Source organism: Alexandromys fortis, unplaced genomic scaffold (assembly GCF_014885135.2).
Source record: "Alexandromys fortis isolate MF-2015 unplaced genomic scaffold, M_Fortis_MF-2015_v1.1 scaffold_67, whole genome shotgun sequence".
Taxonomy (NCBI): domain Eukaryota; kingdom Metazoa; phylum Chordata; class Mammalia; order Rodentia; family Cricetidae; genus Alexandromys; species Alexandromys fortis.
In genome coordinates, this window is record NW_026067945.1 from 8,357,652 (window position 1) to 8,373,366 (window position 15,715).

The window sequence follows — 15,715 nt, forward strand, 5'->3', positions numbered from 1 at the left end:
TCAACAATATATAAGCAGCATGCTCTCTCTGAGCTTCCGGTGCTGTGGCTCCCCCATCAGAGAGCCTAGTCCACCTGCTCCCAGCATTTCTGTCTCTGTGTGTCTTTTCTTCATAACCTTGAGGCCACAGTCAGATCAATCCCTGAGGTCATACAAGGATATGGCACTATTCCTCTGTATATTAGAAGTATGTAACTTGCTTTTTTTATTTTATAGGTGATTACAGTTAACAAATTGCCCTGAGTCTTAAACAGGTGTTCAACTTTGTGTCTTTAAAAATTATTGAGACTGTGACAGACTATGGGGACTTTTGCATTATAATACGGTATAATACGGCAACAAGTCTACAGGAGCCAAGTATAATGTGGAGGTTTCAATGAGACATGCTCCCACAGTCTAAGGCATCTGAACTCCTGGTCCCCAGCTGCTGACATGGTCTTGGGAAGAGCTGGTGTAGCCTTGTTGGTAGAAATACATCAGTGGGGGCCGACGTTGAGGTTTTGCTTTCCAGTTTGCTTTCTCTGCTTTAGGCTTTCATTTGCGGACATGAGCTCTCAACTTCCTGTTCCAGCCACCATGCCTGCCTTCTGCTGCCATGCTTACCTACTAGAAAATGCATGCCCCTCTAGAACTTATTCATTTGTAAACTGATTTAGATCATGATGTTTTATTACAGAAACAGAAAGAGAATGAATGCATCAGGCAAAACCACTTGCCTGGTTTTATTGTTGTTGTGCTGTTGTTACTCACAGATATCCACCTGCCTTTGCCTCCAGAGTGCTGGGATTAAAAGTGTGTGCCACAACCTCCCAGCCCCATTTCTAGTTTCTAAAAGGAAAGAAATTAAATGGCCAATCCAATTACAACAAATTCTAGTGCCATGAAAATCTCAATATAACCAAAATGTTTATAATATTTGTTCAATTCTCTAAATGTCTTACAACTGCCATAATTTAACAGCCTACATCTGACAGTGTTTCCAGTCTATAACAACCCTTCAGAGCTAACATATGCAGGCTCTGCTCTCCTGTTTATCACATCATACGTTCACAAAATCACTTCATCTGAGAGTGGACATGTGGGATCTACAACACTGAGCTCACAGAAGGGCAACTCAAAGTACATAACTGCAAGCACCAGGTACGTGTGGGCTATAAGGACAGGTTTTAAGAACCTCGTAACAGAAAAACCAGTCCATGAATACCAGATATGGAAGAATCCCTCAATTAGACTTACCTTCACTAGCATTTTCTTTCAGCTGCTCTTCATATTCCTGCATTGCTGACACACAACTGTTATGAATCAGCTCTCCCAGGCGTTTCAGGTCTGCCACAGACTTATCCACTAGCTCAGCATCACGTGCTATGCACTCTAGCCTGGAAAAGGACAAAGATCAAGACACTGTGCCACTTTTCTTTCACATGAATGTTCTAGGTCTCTTAAGTGCTTGCTCTTGAAAACTGCTTGCCCTATGAGTCAGTCCAAAGCCAACAAGAACATCGTACAATAGCTAAGACATCCATCATCAAAAACCACCTTGGGGCTAGAGAGATGACTCAGAGATCAAGAGCACTGGCTGCTCCTCCAGAGGTCCTGAGTTCAATTCCCAGCAATTCATGGTGGCTCACAACCATCTATAATGGGGTCTCTGATGCCCTCTTCTGACATGCAGGGAGAATACTGTATACATAATAAATAAATAAAATCTTGAGAAAAAAAAAAAAAAGCCTGGAAAGCCTGGCAGTGGTAGCGCACATCTTTAGTCACAGCACTGGGGAGGCAGAGGCTGGCAGATCTCTGAGTTTGAAGTCAATCTGGTCTACAGAGGGAGTTCCAGGACAGCCAGGGCTACACACACAGAATCCTGTCCCAGAAAACAACAACAAAAGAATTGCCTTGGGATATGCAACAAAAATAAAGTGACCCTTTTATCAAACAGAAGAGGCTCTGATTTTGTTTTCCTCTACAAACGAGCTGCCTACTGCTCTCTGCATGTGAGGTGCCTAAAAAAATACACAAATTAGTTTGCCTTTCTGTGTTCAGTTCCTCCTGTCCTGCTCTAGCCACTGCGATCCTCCTAGAAGCACAGGGCAATTACTTCTCCATAATTCACTTCACCTCTGTATCACAGAGCACATAAATCGGCTGACTAAAACCAGGCTGTCTAGAGGCTCACAGACCCACTTTCCATTCCAGTGGGTTTTATACTGACTTCCTCAAAGACGAGAATTTTACATCTGGATGCTCAAAGAGTCCCAGAGAGATGCTGTACCCGACTGTAAAGGACTACTCTGCATCACTGCTTCCTCTCCCATATGAAAGACAAAAACAAAGCACACGCTTGGGATGTCCACCAGATCCAGAAGTTTCTAAGTGGCAGGATTCTGACCTGTCCTTTAAGTCAGTGCTCTTATCTGAAGGATACAGGATAGCTGCATATAAAGCAAGATACTAAACTATTTGAAATATCCAGATGCTTCTGTTAAAAACCCAACCTCTAAATGTGTACTCTGAACACCGATAACTCACACCTTCTGTAGTACTGTCAAGATAACACAAGCTCCTTATATTATCCTCATGCCATCATGTTACTGGATCATGAAATCAGAGAACAGGGTTTTCCCCTACAGTCCTGTATCAGAGAACTAAGTACCTGCACTGTCACATGGACCCCCCCCATAGGTATCCCACCTAGACTACGCATTACCATGCAGTCTGCATGCATGCCCCTCATCTCCCTCGCTCAGACAAAACTCCCCAATGGTCAGTCTGCAGCCTCCACCTGTGCCGCCTTTCCGAAACAGGACATGCACCCGGTATATTAATGCTTTAACAGGTGGAAAAACTGCTCCCAAAATTAAATGGAAAAGATTACCTCCCCTCACAGAAAAAAAAAAAAAAAAAAAAAGGCCTGCTATATAGGAAAAAAGAAGACAGATCTATTATTGGTCTTACCTTTCAAGAGGGAGACCAAACTTCTTATAAGCCTTGATGAACCTAAGAATATGATCAACAAAATGAATTTAAAAAACCACAAGTATTAACTAAAAATACCACAACATCCTGTCATGAAGTAGGAGTCACACAAACTTTCAAGAGGCTGACACAATCCCTGCATCTAACAAGTGAACACTGCCATGTTTCTGAAGAGGCCAACTTCACAGTGCTCAAGCACTATTCAGGGCAGACACCAAGTTTATGCGCAGTGACAAACCAGGCCCTGGAACTGCGACTGCACTGGCATGTTGTTTTAGACGGGTGGGTGCTCCACCACAATGAAACTCTGACATCATTGCTCAGTGACAATTCAGTCCCTTAGCGCTATGCTGAGTTCTCAATCACAATATATTTTAGTATTTTATGGTTAATGATATAGCTGTTAAGAATTCTATGGCCATCAAATGATTTTTTAAATTAAGCAGAGCCATATATAATACATACATATGCATAAACATATAATTTAAAGCTAATTAGGAAACTGTTTACTGGTGCCCACCCTTGTCTCCACCCAAACCTCTGTCTTTCCACCGTCTCTACCTTTAACCATGCTGACCATTCCCCATCTCCCCTCACCATTTCACGCCAGCTACCAACACTTTCAGTAAAAAGCAAGACGGCACAAACATATGGTGTGCATCACTGGAACATGCCCAGCGACTATGAAAACCGGCTATGTAACAGCGTAAGGAAGAAGACCAGGAAAAGAGGAACTAAGATGTGGCAGCAGCCCTGTATATGACAAGAGCTAAGACAGAATCTGAACACAACTTAGTGAAGTGTTAAACAGGAAAGTGGACCTGAGGGCTAGCCCGCGACCCGGCATTTCTCCTTAATATAAAATGAAGTATTTTCTGTCTGAAATAGTAGGTTTTGAGATGTAAAAGTAGGAAGAAGACTGGGAATTATAGCTCTTCTCTAGCATGTACCAGGCCCTGGGTTCAACTTCAGCACTAAAAACAGTGAAAATAATCTTCAATGATACAATAAGGTTATCCAAAAATAGAGTTATTTGTTGTTCCTCCACAAAAGTAACAAAACCAGCAAGAAAAACTGCCCAGATCAACGCTAAGGAAAACCAAAAATTAAGCATAAGTCTGCAGCCATCTGAAGCATTTGTACAAGAAAATGGCTGACTCTCAGTAAACGCAAAGAGCTTCTGTCACTGCAGTTTGCTTTATTTTCAAATCCTTCTTTAGAAACCTGTGCACAGCAGCCACCAGTGGGGGGAGGGGGGTCTGAGACACCTCCGGACCAGCTCCAGAGAGAAGGCATACTGACTTGACCATGCAAAAGCGGGGTTCTCAGGTTTTACTTTTCTTATTCTTTTCTTCAATTGTTTCTTTTTCTTTTATCAGTATCATATGTATGGGTATTTTGGCTGCATAAATGTCTGTATGCCATGTGTATGCTTGGTGTTCAGGGAGGCAAGAAGAGGGAGTCAGAAGCCCTGGAGCTGAAATTACAGGAGGTTGTAAGATGTTAGGTGTGTGCTGGGAATCGAATGTGGGTCGTCTGCAAGAGTAGCCAGTGCTATTAAGTCTTGGGCCATCTCTTGGTTTGTCTTTTTTAATGTGAATTAAAACAATCATGTCCACAGGTCATTGGCATTAATGGTATGCAAAGGTTTATCGCACAAGTGGCATAAGGCACATCACCTGGAGATAATATGACACTGGTCAAAAAAATTTAAAAAAAAATGAAAATTAGATAGATGCCCACAGAATAACCTGAAAGGCTTTGACATACTCCTAGGAATCAAAAAGACAACACATGAAGGGGTTTGCACACATGCAAAGGAAAGATCTTGGAAGGTCCTAACTTCTACACACATAGATCCTCAAAGTCAGGGTACAGTTGTGGACAGACTCATAGAGCACTAAACAAGATAAATAACGAAGTTCCTCAAAGTGGTTAGCAGACTTGCTAGCTTTCAACAAGTGAGATTTATGCCTGTCATTTGCTAATCGTTGAGCTAAAGGAGCAGAGAATCAAAGGACATGACAAAAAAGACAGACTTTATAAAACAGTTGAGGGAAGTCAGTGAGAAGCCAGCACCCAACTGGTGAGGAAGACTATGCGGCAAAGAGTTACCATATCAGATTATTTAAAACATTTGGCTTTCACCAGGCAGTGGTTGCACGTCTTTAATCCCAGCACTCAGGAGACAGAGGCAGATAAATCTCTGTGAGTTCAAAAGCAGCCTGGTCTACAAAGTGAGTTCCAGGACAGCCAGCACTACAGAGAGAAACCCTGTCTCAAAAAACAAACAAACATCTGTTTCTCAAACAAAAACAAAATTATGGCACAGAAAAGAGCAAGTTCAAAGAAAGAAGACAAAGGAGAGCAGGAAGTCTGCACCTGAACTCAGAAGACAGCAATCTGCTGCAGTAAACACACACCCGGGCCAGAGCAGTTATAACTAAAGAAATAAGAGTCACCTAGTAAGGGAAGGACAGCAGATACATCAGAGAACTGGGGAGGCAGTTCAGGAGGACAGCACTTGCCCAGCATGCATGCAGCCTCGGGTTTGATTCTAAGAGAGCAAAGGAAAGGGAACAAATAGAAAAATTTTAAAAAGGAGACAAAAGGAATCTTTAGAATTGAAAATACAAAAACTGAAATTGAAAGGATCAGAAGAGGATCATGGGAGGAAAAAAAATCAATAAACTTGAAAATAGAACAACAACAAAAAGAATAAAAACTTGATGAACAAATAAGAAGTTAAGATGCTGCCAGAAACTGAATAATCCAGACATCATCCTTAGCAGACACACCCTAAAGAGAACACTAATGAGAGCCCTTCGGGGAGGAAGCGAGGGCCTTATGCAGCAGCTCAAATCCACACGAAGAAATGTGACTCTCAGATCACTGAATGAGAAGCTATAGAAACAGTTTTCAAGTTTTTTTGGTTGAACTTTTCTACCAAACTTCATAAACAATGGCACAAAGCTGATTTGTAAACTGTGGGCTTCCAGTATATGAAAAACGTGAGTAACCACAGCATGTAAGGAGAAAAAAAGGAGGCAACTGCAGTCAAGATTTTCATAAACCACTAACATTAAATGCTTATGCATCCAGATGTTACTTGAAATTTCCATGGAAACCACCAAAAAAAATCCTAAAAATGTTTTTAAAAATAGCCCTGGAAATGGAAAGAAGGCAGTTAGAATGGCACACTGGAGCCTGCCTAATGGCCACAGCAGGCACTGGTAGAGAAACAAAGAAGGAAAGGCAGCATTGGAGGCAGAAAAACAAACACTGCACTGCATATAATGCATGAAGACAAAGCAAAAAGCTGTCAGAGGAGACTTTGAAAAACTAATTTAACTGAAGGATGCCTACAAGAGGCAAGCTAGATTTAAAAGATGCAGACCAAAATAGCATGATGAGCAATACCACTATCATTTCCATCCCAAATGGCCAAAAAGTGAGCTCAATGTCTAAAACTGATTTAAGTGACAAAAGGCAAGCTGCCAAACAAAGTATTATGTGAGCGACTAGATCAGGCATCCAGACCACTAATGCTCAGGAGGACGGGTGCAGCCAAGGGCAGTGTGACCAGCAGAGCTACTCCCACACGTCCATTATCATAAACACAGATATGTGCTGTACACCTAAGTCTCCCTTTCGTAAAATTCCTCTTGAAAATAGTCTTAAGAACCAGAAAAAGTAAGGAGATAGAGATGGAAAAGCGCCTGTGAGCTCAGCACTCAGAGGTAAAGGCCGGGGTTGAGGACCTCAAAGAAGGGGCTCAAGGTCATCTAGGCTATGCGAGATCTACCTCACCCAAAACTAAAAACAAAAACCTGAAGAAAAGTAAGAAAGCACTCTTCAGGAAGACCTCAGATACTTTGGCTCTGCCGCCCTTCTCTCGTGACCTCTTTCTGTCTACGCTGTCCCGGGTGCCAGGAGCCCACCGACCAAGGTGAGAACACACACTTCTGCATGTGAGTCCACTGACCTCCGGATCTCTGCATCCGTAAAGCCCTCCACCAGGTCTTTGCGCACACTGCGGGGGCGCCCTCTGCGCTTTGGCTTCTTATCGTCATCAGAGTCGTCCGTCTCACTCTCAGAAGCAGAGGATCTCTGGGCCTGCCTCTTAGACTCTGTGTCAGAATCACTGTCATTTGTCTGAGCCTGGAAAGGAGAAGGCAAAGTCACAAGTGGTAACTTAGAGGTATATTTAGGTATTGTCAATGTATAGGTAGTACTTAAATTCTGAAATGTGCTGAGACAGAGATAGAGTGTCAAGTGTCAAGTCCTGGAATAGAAGTATTAAGAGCAGCCCAGCTTAACTGTTAGCACTCAGACTTCCCATCATATATGACAAGTTAGTTTTTCTTAAACAAATGTCAAGTGTCAGAGAATAAGGGGGGAGAAACTGTCATTGTTTCAGGGATCTTGCAATGATTAAGTATACTGAATTAAAAATACTTGGTTAATTTTTATACTATAATCTATATGATACCTTTATGACAACTACTTTTCTTATCTCTTTCTCCTTTGTAAAATGAGGATAATAATATGATAGTCTCTCTAAGAAAGGGTTTTCACAAGTATTAAATGCATCAGGAAATGAAAATGTACTCAGAACTATACCTGGCACGCAGTAACCATTTAACAGGTGATAATGCCGATTTACAATGATACTAGATAAGCTTAATGGCTCCAACAAAATGGTTAATAAATTTGTTTTCTTACTTCAGTGAAACTGGGTGGGGGGAATGTATCAAAATGCTTATGAAAGACTGAGTAAGCTGTACAGCCTGTGGACGGCCTCCATTAGACCCAGTAATGTCAACGTTTAAGGACAAAAAAAAAAAAATCTGGCACTCTGAAGGTTGAAATAGTAACTGTGAGAACCAACTGTCACGATTGTCAGCAGTTTCAACCTCAAAGGCAAAACACAAACTTCTGTAGACTCAGAACCATCCAGGCATTTCTTGGAAAGCCAATCATGGAAGACTAAGAAAGAAGTCACAAGGACGAGCCTTTGGGCCCCCACCTCCCTGCTTGCCCCCCTGCAGGCCTGTATCAAGGCCTTACCCCTGACTAATCTGCACCTGCCGTGACATATAGCACAAGGCAAACTTTCATTTCACCTTTTTGGTGGAACTACGAATCCGTGGCAGCATATAAATTTCTTCTAGCTCCTTCTGCCGTTCCTCCTCCTCCACTTTTTTCCTCTGCTCTTCTGGAATGATCTCATCCCAGTCCTTGTGAGGACGCTCTTCTAGCTCCTCTTCATCCTCCATTGTTGCAAAGTTGGCAACCTGAACGTGAACAGGGACAATCCCATCTGACATTTCTCCACTTTCAAACACCAGCTGCCAAGCAGATGGCTTTTTAATTTAGAATACTGTAATAGATATTACATAATCAAAATCAATTTGTTTTTACTATTCTCCCCTTTTATTTATAAGTTCATCAAAAATTTTATTAAAAATTAGGGAACTAGATACAGAAATATAAAAACTGTAAATTTTACTGAAGGTTGGTAACTGTTGTAAACTATCCGGCAGCTGATCATCCATGATGATCTCGCATCTCTCAACTGTGACGAGCAGCAGCCCTGAGCCTGCACTCACCGAGTCAACCCGTAACTTACTCACTTTCCTCACAAGCAGAAGCAGCAGAACACATGTAAAGATTACATCACTCAAAAGTGCATTTTAACCTTAGGCAGAAAATGGTAATCGGCAATGTGCTGACTGTGTTTGAATAACTTATGTATGTATAATTTTTTTGTATCTAAATAATCATGTACAATTCTAATCAAAACATCATAAGATCACACATGAGGAGAGTCACAGAGGTAGAATCAGGCTCAACGTTTGTGCCCCCTCAAAATTCATGTGTTACAGAGTTAGGCCTTTGACATCTCTGACATCTGATGTTATGAATGTCTCCCATGTCCTGCTATACTTCCAGTCTTTTGCTTATCCCGCTAGCAACGCACTCTGATTCATTAGTGTCTTTTCCTCTGCACCTGACTCTAGGAAGGAAGGCTTGCTTCTGTGGTTACCTTCATGGGGATACTGTAGACTACATTCCGAACAGCCTCACTCATAATGACACTGAGCATGAGTTGATTCGGGTCAAGGGAAGAAGAGCAAGTCTAGTACCAGAGGAAGTGCTCTAGACACAAAGGAGGTCCTGGTAGTAAATAAAGGCCTCCCTACCTTAAACTGTGACAGAAGCTCATCCGTCGCACTAGTTGACACTTCATTTTCTCTGGTTTCAGCTAAGCGCAGAATTTCATCTATATCCATTTCCTGGAACAAAATGACACAAGTGCGGTGAGAAAGCAGTGGTCCCAGCATTTGCTAAAGCGTCAGTGCGCGCTGACAGCCTTCCAGCAACACTATTTACTCTGACAGCCTCGGTCTCCATCTTCCACACCCAGCCCGTCACACTGATACTTATTCACACAATGAGGCAAAATTCAAGGAGTTCTAGGAAAAACCACTATGGAGAAATACAGACTCCTTCAGTGTTGGATCCCTTCCTCTTTAAGAGCTTTGAATTAGCACAGAAAAATAAGTAAAACAGAATCCCTAACCCTGCAAATAATTACTTTCCTTATATAAACATTTGTAACGAGGAATCTACTTCCTGAAAATTTTAGATGCTCACAAAATATTCTTTAAAAAAAAAAAACAAAAAAATTCTACTAGTGCATCTTTACTATAAAGTGATGGGTTACACGACTACACTTCTTTGAAGTATATCACATACTTGAATAATACTCATTAAAACATGTGATGCTTTGTCTTTGCAAATCTGGCTCATTTCTCTTGAAACGATCACTTCCAGATCCCAGATTTTCCCACACACAACATAATTTCACATATGTACACCCACGGTAGAGCTCTGTTACCTACGCACCTGTCAGTGGACACCCAGATGGACTCTGTAGCTTAGAACTGTAAGCAGTGCTCAGAAAGCTTGGCTATGAAACATCTGTGGTACCTACTATGGTCTCTTTGGGTACAGCCCCAGGGGTGCTACAGCTGGAGCATGTGGTAGTTCCATTTTTAATTTCAAGAACCTTCATACTGATTCCCATAGCAGCTATAACAGTTCATTTCCAGGCTCTGAGTTGATTACCTGAGGCTCTGATTCCTCTCCTTCAATTTCTTTGAAGAGATCCTCTGCTCCAAATTTCAAGATTGCAGTCAGCTCTTCTTTATTAAAAGGGTTAGAGCTGTAAAGTAAAATATAGTTGTGACCCCAAGTGAGGGCTGGTAGGACAGCACAGTGTGTAAAGCCAAGCCTGAGACTACCTGCGTTCAATTCCCAAAACCCACATGGTGGGTGAAAAAACAAGTTATCCTCTACCTCCACACTCGGACAGAGACACAAGTGTCCCCCTCCATTCCCTCAAAAATAAAAAAAATTTTAAGAGGGCTAGAAATATGGCTCAGTGGGCATGAGCCTTTTTGCTGCTTTTCCATAAGACTTGGGTTGGTTCCCAGCATACTCAGTGACTCACAGCCACCTGTAACTCAGGTTACAAACTACAATGCCTTCTTCTGGCTTACTGGGTAAGGGCCTCTGTCCCAAGCCTGACGACCTGAGTTTGATCCCCAGGAATGACATGGTAGAAGCAGAAGACCAATTCTTGCTTCCAACCTCCACATGCAGACACACACATCCATGGGGGAAGGGGAGGGCAACACCACCCTCACAGCACCAATGAGTGGACGAACACTTCCTGTGGAGAACCCTGTGAAACCTGCCAAGTGCTGGTGGGAACAAGGTGGGCTGTCTCTCAGCCTTGCTGCACTTACTTGGATCTTCCTGAGTTGTTTTCGAGAACTGTCCTGCCAGTGGTGTCCATGCGCTGGATCACCAGATGGTCCAACACCATCTTCTTTTTGGCCCGCTCTATGATCTCCTCTTCCACAGTCCCCTTTGTAACCAAGCGGTAAATATTCACCTGTAAGAAAAGGATAGCTTTGTTTATTTCCAGCTAAAGCAAAAATTTCTTCAAGAGGGGGAAGAAAGTCACTTTGATCTCTTGTACCACATTCTGACTACACCGGCTAGAACAAGTAGGGAGAAAGGGGGGTGTAACAGGCTACACTCCTAAAGGAACGAGATTCTGCAGATATCACAGCCTGCTTCTGGACCAACATCTTCCCAACAATAGTCATCACGAACACTACATCACTAGCCAATGTGAACCTATACGCTAGCCAATAGGAAAGCAATCTTGCAGATCCACAGACGATCTCCAGCCATTGCAGATGACACTGTCATGGAGAACAGACTTGACTAGGTAGCCATGCTCTCAACACGGGAGAGGCTCTGCTCTAAGTCTGTTCCTCATACAGCTTTCCTGGTAAACGTGTAGAAGTCACTCGTGACAGACTTTAGTTACACTGTTTCCTGTCATTGTCATAGCCCCCCTCCCCTGCCACAACTGAAGAGCAAATCCAGGGCCTTGTGCTTGCTACCACTGAGCTTAATTCCCAACCCTCATGACGGACTTAACAAATAGAGCTGGGTTAAGAGTCTATACTAGGAAGCCCAAAGACATCTCTTTTCTGAACAAGTTAATAAAGAGAAGGCAACGCAGTGGGGAAATAAACATCTTACAGTCTGACAGGGAAGAATAAACCTCTGCCTGCAGGCCCAAGTGACTGCCAGAGACCATCCCTACTGACCTGCTTCTTCTGGCCAATCCTATGCGCTCGGGCTTGTGCCTGCAAGTCGTTCTGGGGGTTCCAGTCAGAGTCGAAGATGACAACTGTGTCCGCTGAAGCCAGATTGATTCCCAGGCCACCAGCCCGTGTGGAGAGCAGGAAGCAGAAGTCCTGTACACAATGCAATACACTACTTTATGCAGTGGCCTTCTCAGAGACACTCTCACAGTCCAATAAGCCCTCACACCTGGAAACCCCTGCAGGTGTGAAGAAAAGTGAGATATGGTGGACTAACTTTATGGAGGCTAAAGGAGCTCAAGGACTTCTCATTTGATGAAGAGGAAGAATCAGTGCAGGGAACAAAGGAGTGCAGTAGAATCCACTAATGCAGCAGGGACATGAGATTCATGTCCCAGCAAAAACTAGAGTATACAAGTTAACCACACACACCACACACCCAGTCCTCATGAGACTGTTTAGCAAGCTACCCAGAACATGTATGTAAGGTGGCTAGCACACACAGACATATTTCACATCTGTGTGTCTGCCCACTTTTAGGTGTGAGAGAACAGTTACATTCATAAAACAAGCCTGCTGAGAAGCATGGGAACTGCAATCACTACGGTGTGTGACAAAGACTGGGCCCTAACATCTTCTAGTTTCCATAGCAATAAGAGACTACACAGGTATGGTATACCTGCCTTATCTCTCCAGGTGAGTGCTCACAAAACCAGGAAACTGCACAGCTATGCAATTAATATTATTATTTTCAGAGCATTTGACCATCTGTATCAAAAGCTGGCGCTTCTATTCTCTATTTTTTCTTTTGTACACTTTTTAAGTGTGTATGTGTGTGTGTGTGTGTGTATGAAAAAGACAATCCTGAGCCATTTCACTAGCCTGCAAAAGTTGATGCCTTCTATGTACAAAACTATTGCTAAAAAACTGGTCTGGGTTCAAGTATGGTGGCATACACTTATAATTCAGCACTCAGGAAGAAGGGGAAGGAGGATGAGGATTTCAGGGCCATCCACAGTTATATATTGAGTCTGAGATCACCCTGGGCTACATGGGACACTGTCTCTAAAAACAAAGCCAAACAAAATAAATAAAGAAACTGCTGACTTGGGGAATAAACTTCAATAAATGGATATATTTCACAGATGACAGATAAGACAGATAGACAGACACAACAGACAGAGAGAAAGTGCTTCACAGTCTAACAGTCATAATCAACCACATGAAGCCATGAATACACAAGTGGGAGAGAGGTACCTTCCAATATAGTTAATCACAATGAAAACTGGTAACCAGCTGAGACTACAAATAGTGTGAATGCCTCCCTTAGGAGAGGCCTAGAGAGCAACAGACAACACTACAGGATAAGATGCTAAGCTGTAAAGAAGACCTGAACATCACATGGTCTCATAAACAACTTTCAGTGTCACAAAGATAATATAAGTTGCATGTTATTATCAAAATAACGGTTAAAAAGATTGTGAAGCTTGATGCTGCTAAAAGTAACATAAAATGGGAGTATTTGTACGTGACCATATAACTATAAATTATTTTATAAAAGTGAACAAAATGCATCAAAATACTTTTCAAGTTCTCATTATTTTGTAACTATTTCAAACAATAATAAAATGGCTAAAGAAATAGCAGGAGCTGGAGAGATGGCTCAGTGGTTCAGAGTACTTGCTGTTCTTATAAAAGACCCAAGTTCAGTTCCTGGTACCCACATGTCACAAACATTTGTTAACTCCTGTTCCAAGGAATCCAATGCCTTCTTCTGGTCTTCTTGGATACCAGGCACATACGTAGTACAATACATATATACATGCTAAAGAGTCACCATATAAGTAATAGTGGAGAAATAAAAAAATACTAAGAATCAAATTCAATGTTGAGCTAGGGATGTAGCTTGGTGGCATGCACAAGGACCTGGGTTCAACCTCATAGTGGTTGGGAAGGGGGGGGTTCCTAAGGTTTTTAATGACACAGGGAAAAACTTACAAGAATAATTTTGACTAAGAGAAGCTGAAATCATGTACAGCAAGATTATAATCAGGTAAATACAATGAGACGAATGGTTCAATCTGTACATACAGACAGCAATGTGTGAAGCCTGTCACTAGTTGAAGACTTCATTTAGGGATTCTTCACCATCTATAACATCTGATCAATGGGCATGTACTGTCTTCCCCCAGATAAGTTTGAAATTAATTTTAAAAGGCTATAGAATGTCAGAGAAACCACAGTTTACATATGGTTATCGGAGAGAATGAGAACCAAAAAAATAAAGCCATACAAAAAGTAAACCAGATTGTCTCTGAAAAGGAAATAGAGGGCTGGAGAGATGGCTCAGAGGTTAAGGACACTGACTGTTCTTCCAGAGGTCCTGAGTTCAATTCCCAGCAACCACATGGTGGTTCACAACCATCTAAAAAAATGAGATCTGGTGCCCTCTTCTGGCATGCAGGCATACATGGAGGCAGAACACTATATTGTATATGTAATAAATAAAAAAAAATCTTTAAAAAAAAAAGGAAATAGAACATTTAACTCATATTATCTTTTAAATCTAGATAAGGGAACAGTGTCATCTTGAATAAAAACCATAATAAAAACTGCTGGTATTCTATTGAGCACCTATCACATGTCAAGGGTTGTGATGAGTACTGTAAACTGCCACGTTTCACCCTCATGGGCAATATTAGAAAGTGGGGCTCAGAGCCACTGTGATTTTACACTAGAGAAATTGGAGGAGAAAGAGGGATGAGACTAATGTTTTCATGGTCTAATTCCACAGCCGTGTTTCTCAATACAGTATCACCCTTCAGAAGAAAGCATCCAGAGCACTGTCTTACGAGGACCACCTAAACTCAGAGACAGAAGGTCTATCATTCTGAAATAATTAAGGAGACACTGAGTTTTTAAAACCCTTCAGACAGCAGAACATAAATCTGTTCTATCTACAAAAAAACAAAACAAAAAAAAAAAACAAACAAAAAAACAAACTATGCTTCTAGACATTAGAATTCTGTCCCGGCAGCTAGGCTGTCTCCACTGATCTCTTTCTTACATGTTACCCACACTTCTCCTAAATCTGTCATCTGGCCAATTGATATGCAGACTATAATGTACTCAGGGTTTCTAACTTGGTTAAAGTAGCTCTAATATAGATGCGCCCAAGCCAAAACACTTTACAAAACCAATCCCAAGTGGGACATTTAGTAATGTAGCGCTGTAGCTATGAAGAGCATGGGCTCCATCCCACCAGGAGTCTAACATTGGCAGATACACTGTTCAAGCATCAGCACCAGAACAGGACAGAGAAGAACCTTGGACAACCTTGCACACTAAAGTTAACACCACTGGCCTGGCCCAACCGTGCTCTTGCCTTGCAGTCTTTCAAACCCATAAATTTCGTAAGCCAGTAGAAAAGATCACTAGTTCAAGGGAGCTAGGAAAGCATGCTTGAGCAGTGAGGACAACAAAAAAGCATCGCTTATAGTAGGGCTTTCCTGTTCCCCTCAAGACAGAAGCAGTTTGCACAAAATGTTTCAGAAACAGAATACATTGAGCTGGAAAGACTTCCTGCCGATACAAAAGTCCAAGTTGTCCAAATAATAAGCCATGCATAATGTACCTCAGAACCGTCTGCATTGAAGTGATCCAATGCCTGTTTTCGGATCTCTCCCTTGATAGAACCATCCAGACGCTGGAAAAAGAAACCACAAGAAAAATCTTAAGTGAGGAAGATCAGCTACCCTCAGAACAGAACATCAGACTTGCAACCTTTATCTCCCAGACACGCACTGAGTAAAAATAACTGGAAATCATTGGCAAAGTACTAGGAAGGGGTCCTGTGTAAACAGCATGGCTGCTGTGACCTGAGCTCTCCAATTACAAAGTCAAGGTCAGAAGGTTCTGATTCACAGGACTGTCTAGGCTTATCCAAGGATCAGACCTTCAGCCAAAACCTACAAGGAGAGAGATGAGAAGCCAGCCTGTGTAACGAGGACAGAGTACCTCTGGTCACTTACCAGGTGGCTCCTGTA

General features: G+C 42.1%; 1 protein-coding gene across 5 annotated transcripts in view; it reads right to left on the reverse strand.

Annotated features, from left to right (window-relative positions):
- Chd2 (chromodomain helicase DNA binding protein 2) overlaps positions 1-15,715 on the reverse strand; it is a 128,092-nt gene that overhangs the window by 32,605 nt on the left and 79,772 nt on the right. For all 5 annotated transcript variants that reach the window (XM_050149141.1, XM_050149140.1, XM_050149143.1 and 2 more), the window contains 9 exons: positions 15,304-15,375; positions 11,673-11,822; positions 10,794-10,942; positions 10,111-10,207; positions 9,183-9,275; positions 8,103-8,273; positions 6,962-7,137; positions 2,956-2,997; positions 1,237-1,376 (listed from right to left, as the gene is read on the reverse strand). In XM_050149141.1, the coding sequence (XP_050005098.1) occupies positions 1,237-1,376; positions 2,956-2,997; positions 6,962-7,137; positions 8,103-8,273; positions 9,183-9,275; positions 10,111-10,207; positions 10,794-10,942; positions 11,673-11,822; positions 15,304-15,375 (1,090 nt within the window). The remainder of the gene's footprint in view (positions 1-1,236; positions 1,377-2,955; positions 2,998-6,961; positions 7,138-8,102; positions 8,274-9,182; positions 9,276-10,110; positions 10,208-10,793; positions 10,943-11,672; positions 11,823-15,303; positions 15,376-15,715) is intronic.